The sequence below is a fragment of the Nicotiana tabacum genome, chromosome 7 (assembly GCF_000715075.1).
Source record: "Nicotiana tabacum cultivar K326 chromosome 7, ASM71507v2, whole genome shotgun sequence".
Lineage (NCBI taxonomy): Eukaryota > Viridiplantae > Streptophyta > Magnoliopsida > Solanales > Solanaceae > Nicotiana > Nicotiana tabacum.
Window position 1 is genome coordinate 111,859,200 of NC_134086.1, and position 4,157 is coordinate 111,863,356.

Consider the following 4,157-nt stretch of genomic DNA (forward strand, 5'->3'; position numbering starts at 1 on the left):
ATATTTTAGCTCCAAGAACACATCAAAAAATGGTGTTGTGGAGAGGAAGAATAGGACTCTTTAAGACATGACATGAACAATATTGATTGATAGTGGGATTCTAAAACATTTTGGGCAGAAGCTGTCAATACTGCATGTTGTTGGTGAACAAGTGCATGATCAGGTCCCTTCTGAACAAAACTCCACATGAACTGCTGAATAGAAGAAAGCCGAAGATGACTCATCTAAGGACCTTTGGCTGCAAATGCTTCGTTCTCAACAACGGGAAGAGAGCTCTTGAAAAGTTCGATGCCAAAGCGATGAAGGAATCTTTCTGGGCTATACATCACAAAATAAAGCCTAAAAAGTATACAACAGGAGAACTCAATGTGTTGAGGGAAGCATACATGTCATATTTGATGAATCTAATCACTTATGTGGAAAGGAGTCTAATGACAAAAGTGATCAAGATAGAGAGCAATTAGCTGTCCCTGGTGAAGTTATTGACATGGAAAATGGGAAGGCTGAAATAATGAATCATGTCAAAGAATCAATTGAGAATGTTGCAACCATATCTCCAACTGGTGGAGAGGAACCTGGCCCCTCGATCACAACAACTGAAGCTGAAAATAGAGTTGTCGATGCTGTTCAAAGGACCCCACATGCTGAGATGATAAGCAATCAAGGTTCACTGTCAAAAGTACTTGGACCTTCTCACAACGAGGTTCAGGTGTCTAACTGGAAGCACAAGAGTTCACACCCCCTTGATAACAGAATCACTCCTTTTGATTCTTGCATTCAAACCAGATTAAAGACAAGAAGCTCACTTGCCTTCTCAGCCTTTCTTTCACAAATAGAGCCCAAAAACATCAAAGAAGTATTGGAAGATGCAGACTTGATTACTACCATGCAAGAGGATCTCCATCAATTTGTGAAGAACAAGGTATGGCACCTTGTTCCTCGACCTACAGATTGAACAGTTATAGGAACTAGATGGGTATTCAGGAACAAACTTGATGAGTATGGAAACACAATAAGAAACAAGGCAAGACTTGTTGTTCAAGGCTACAATCAGGAAGTAGGGATTGACTATGATGATACGTTTTCTCCAGTATCTCGAATAGAAGCTATCATAAATCTTATTGCCTTTGCATCACATATGGAATTCACATTGTTACAAATAGATGTCAAAAGTGTATTTCTGAATGGCTTTCTAAAAGAATAAGTATTCGTCAAGCAGCTTCCTAGATTAAAGAATCATGAGCATCTTGAGCATCCTGAGCACGTTTTTAAACTCGACAAGGCTTTGTAAGGGCTAGAGCAGGCTCCCCATGCTTGGTATGAAAGGTTGTCAAAATTCATTCTAGAAAATGGCTTTACAAGAGGGAAAATCGACAACACTCTTTTTTTGAAGAAACGAGGAAGGAACCTGCTCATTGTGCAAGTCTATGTTGATGATATTATTTTTGGAGCAACAGTTGACTCCCTATGTGAAGAATTTGCAAAATTCATGGAAAGTGAGTTTGAAATAAGCATGATGGGAAAACTGAATTTCTTCTTGGGTATACAAGTGAAGAAATCTCAAAAGGGGACAATAATAAGTCAGCGGAAGTACATCAAAGAGCTGCTGAAGAGATTTGACATGGAAACATAAAAAATCATTGACACTCCTATCGCCACAACCACTCGTCTAGACATGGATGAACCTGGTTCCTCTGTAAATCAGACCATGTATAGAGGTATCATAGGGTCACTTCTGTACCTCACAGCAAGCAGACTAGATATTGTTTTCAGTGTGGGTCCTTGTGCCAGGTTTCAATCCAATCCAAATGAATCTCATCTGAAAGCTGCTAAGAGAATATTGAGATATCTCAAAGGAACACATGACCTGGTTTTCTACTATCCATCAGGAGAGAATTTTTATCTAGTTAGGTACGCAGATGCTGACTATGTCGGCTATCTGGTGGACAGGAAAACCACTTCCAACGTGGCACATTTTCTAGGTTCATGTCTGATTTTATGGGGTACAAGAAAACAAAACTCAGTGCCCCTCTCTACTGTAGAAGTTGAATATGTGGTTGCAGCATCTTGTTGTGCTCAACTTTTATGGATTACGCAATAGCTAGAAGATTTTGGTGTGTTCTCTGAGTGCGAGCCCTTACTATATGACAATACCAGTGCACTCAACATGGCAAAGAATCTAGTCCAACATAAGAGAACCAAGCACATTGATGTGCGTCACCATTTCATCATAGACAATGTTGAGAAAGGACTCATCTATATGAAATTCTGCATCACAGAAGATCATATCGCAGACATATTCACCAAATCCTTGAGCAGAGAACATTTTGAAAGAAATCGCCTGGCACTGGGTTCATATAACCCAACTGAGAACCTGGTCCCCCAATGATTGGCTATGAAAGAAATGTTCAGGTAAAATTAACTAAAGAGTGTTTTCTGGCAAAGTCTAACTCATCTTTATACTGTTGCAGATAGACACACATGATGATTATAGAACAAATAAGCATCTAATGCAATACATGTTGGTCTACAGGGTAAAGCTTACACTTGCAAAATTCCTCAGGGAACATGGTTCTCCTGACACAGGTTAGTAGTTTCTTCGTTCTCTCACGCATAATTTTAAACAGTTTAAATAAGTGCCACGTCATTATATTGTCATTTTCTTTTCTTTTTGTCCTTTGAACTCAAGAGTCTCACCCATTAGGAAGTGACCCGACTTCTAAAACAACCTCATTTTCTTAACTAGTCCCTTATCTCTCTTAAATACATCCCTTCACAATCACTATCACCACTATTCACATCAAAAGTTCAAAATTCCCTTTTTCTCTCTTCAAACCACTATTCTCTCCTTCTCCAACTCACCGCTTCCCACCATGTCTGAACAACAGGAAACCCCAAATATTCCAAGTATCACCCCCAATAAGTCTTCACCTATCAAATCGTTGATCACAGAATCCCCCACTCACCACCACAACCAGCCTAAACCCTAAGGCAGAATCACCACCTCCCTCTGTTTCTCTCCTACCCAATCAAGTACTGGTTCTCATTGGAGTCGCAAAACTTCAACTCCTATGAAGTTCGTGCCTAGGAACTCTCCTCCTGCTTTACTGGAAAAAATGGGTGAAAAGGATATAATTGAAGAAGAGGGAAATCAAGATATCTCCAGTTGTCATGTGGAAGAAGGCTCTAATACAGGCCAAGCTGCTGGTCTTGTCAATGCTGACTCAACAATGTCAGTCCCTATTCATTAGTCGACATGTAACGCTCCTCCTTATACTGCATTTTCCATATGCTTACAAAAAAAGCAATAGAAAACATGTTGTTTATAGCTGTTCAAGGGGTTTTTATTAAGGAAAGTGAGAATGTGTTTGAGCCTCAAAAGCAAGAAACTAAAACCTTGGTGGAGAATAGAGAGCATGTGCCTGTTGAACCATTGGCACTGGACAGTTCTACTAGGGAACCTACTAAAGGACCTGATCCCTCCTCGGAGGATCCAACTCAGGGGACCTCTCAAGAACCCTAGGTTAGTACCGACCCTGCTCCCTCTCCTCATTTCTATGTTGAGCCCCTATCTATGGTTGTGCCTAAGATAAGATCTGCATCTGGAGAAGAAAATAGGGACAATGAAGCAAATTTTGATGATATAATGATTGTTAGCTTGGCTAGGCATAGACCAGTTGTTACTCAAGAATCAACTCCTAAAAGACCTACTACAAGGTTATAAAAGAAAGAGGCTCTTGAGTCTATTCTTAAAAAAAGCCAAGACAATCAAAGGAGGAGGAAATTGGTGAAAGATGGGAAGTCTGTGAAATGAGAAGGTAGTGCATGTTGTCACTGTGGATGACAAAACGGATGAGGAACCTAGTTCCTTGACTCACAAGCACTCATATAAGCACACTTTCTCCAAGGCTTAAAAGGGATCTTCTGTGAATTCTGAGAGTTTGAACAAGTTTTATGATGTTATCACGGGTGAAAGGTGGTGGAAGAATTAGGTAAAAACTTATCCAAGAAGCCAGAGTCTGTGAAGTCTGTTAAGAATGGAAAAAGTGTTCGCAAATCTGTAAAAGGAAAAGTTTATCTGATGAGGAACCTGGTTCCTCCAAGAAGGTCAAAGTTGGTGATCTCTAGAGTGCTGGGAAAGAGAAATTAAAGAATCA

General features: G+C 40.0%; 1 protein-coding gene across 1 annotated transcript; it reads left to right on the top strand.

Moving 5' to 3' along the window:
* Window positions 1-1,675: 1,675 nt before the first annotated feature.
* On the top strand, window positions 1,676-2,101 carry LOC142162230 (secreted RxLR effector protein 161-like). The gene has a single exon (XM_075218556.1). It carries the CDS (start codon window positions 1,676-1,678, stop codon window positions 2,099-2,101), a length of 426 nt encoding a protein of 141 aa, XP_075074657.1.
* Window positions 2,102-4,157: the final 2,056 nt, after the last annotated feature.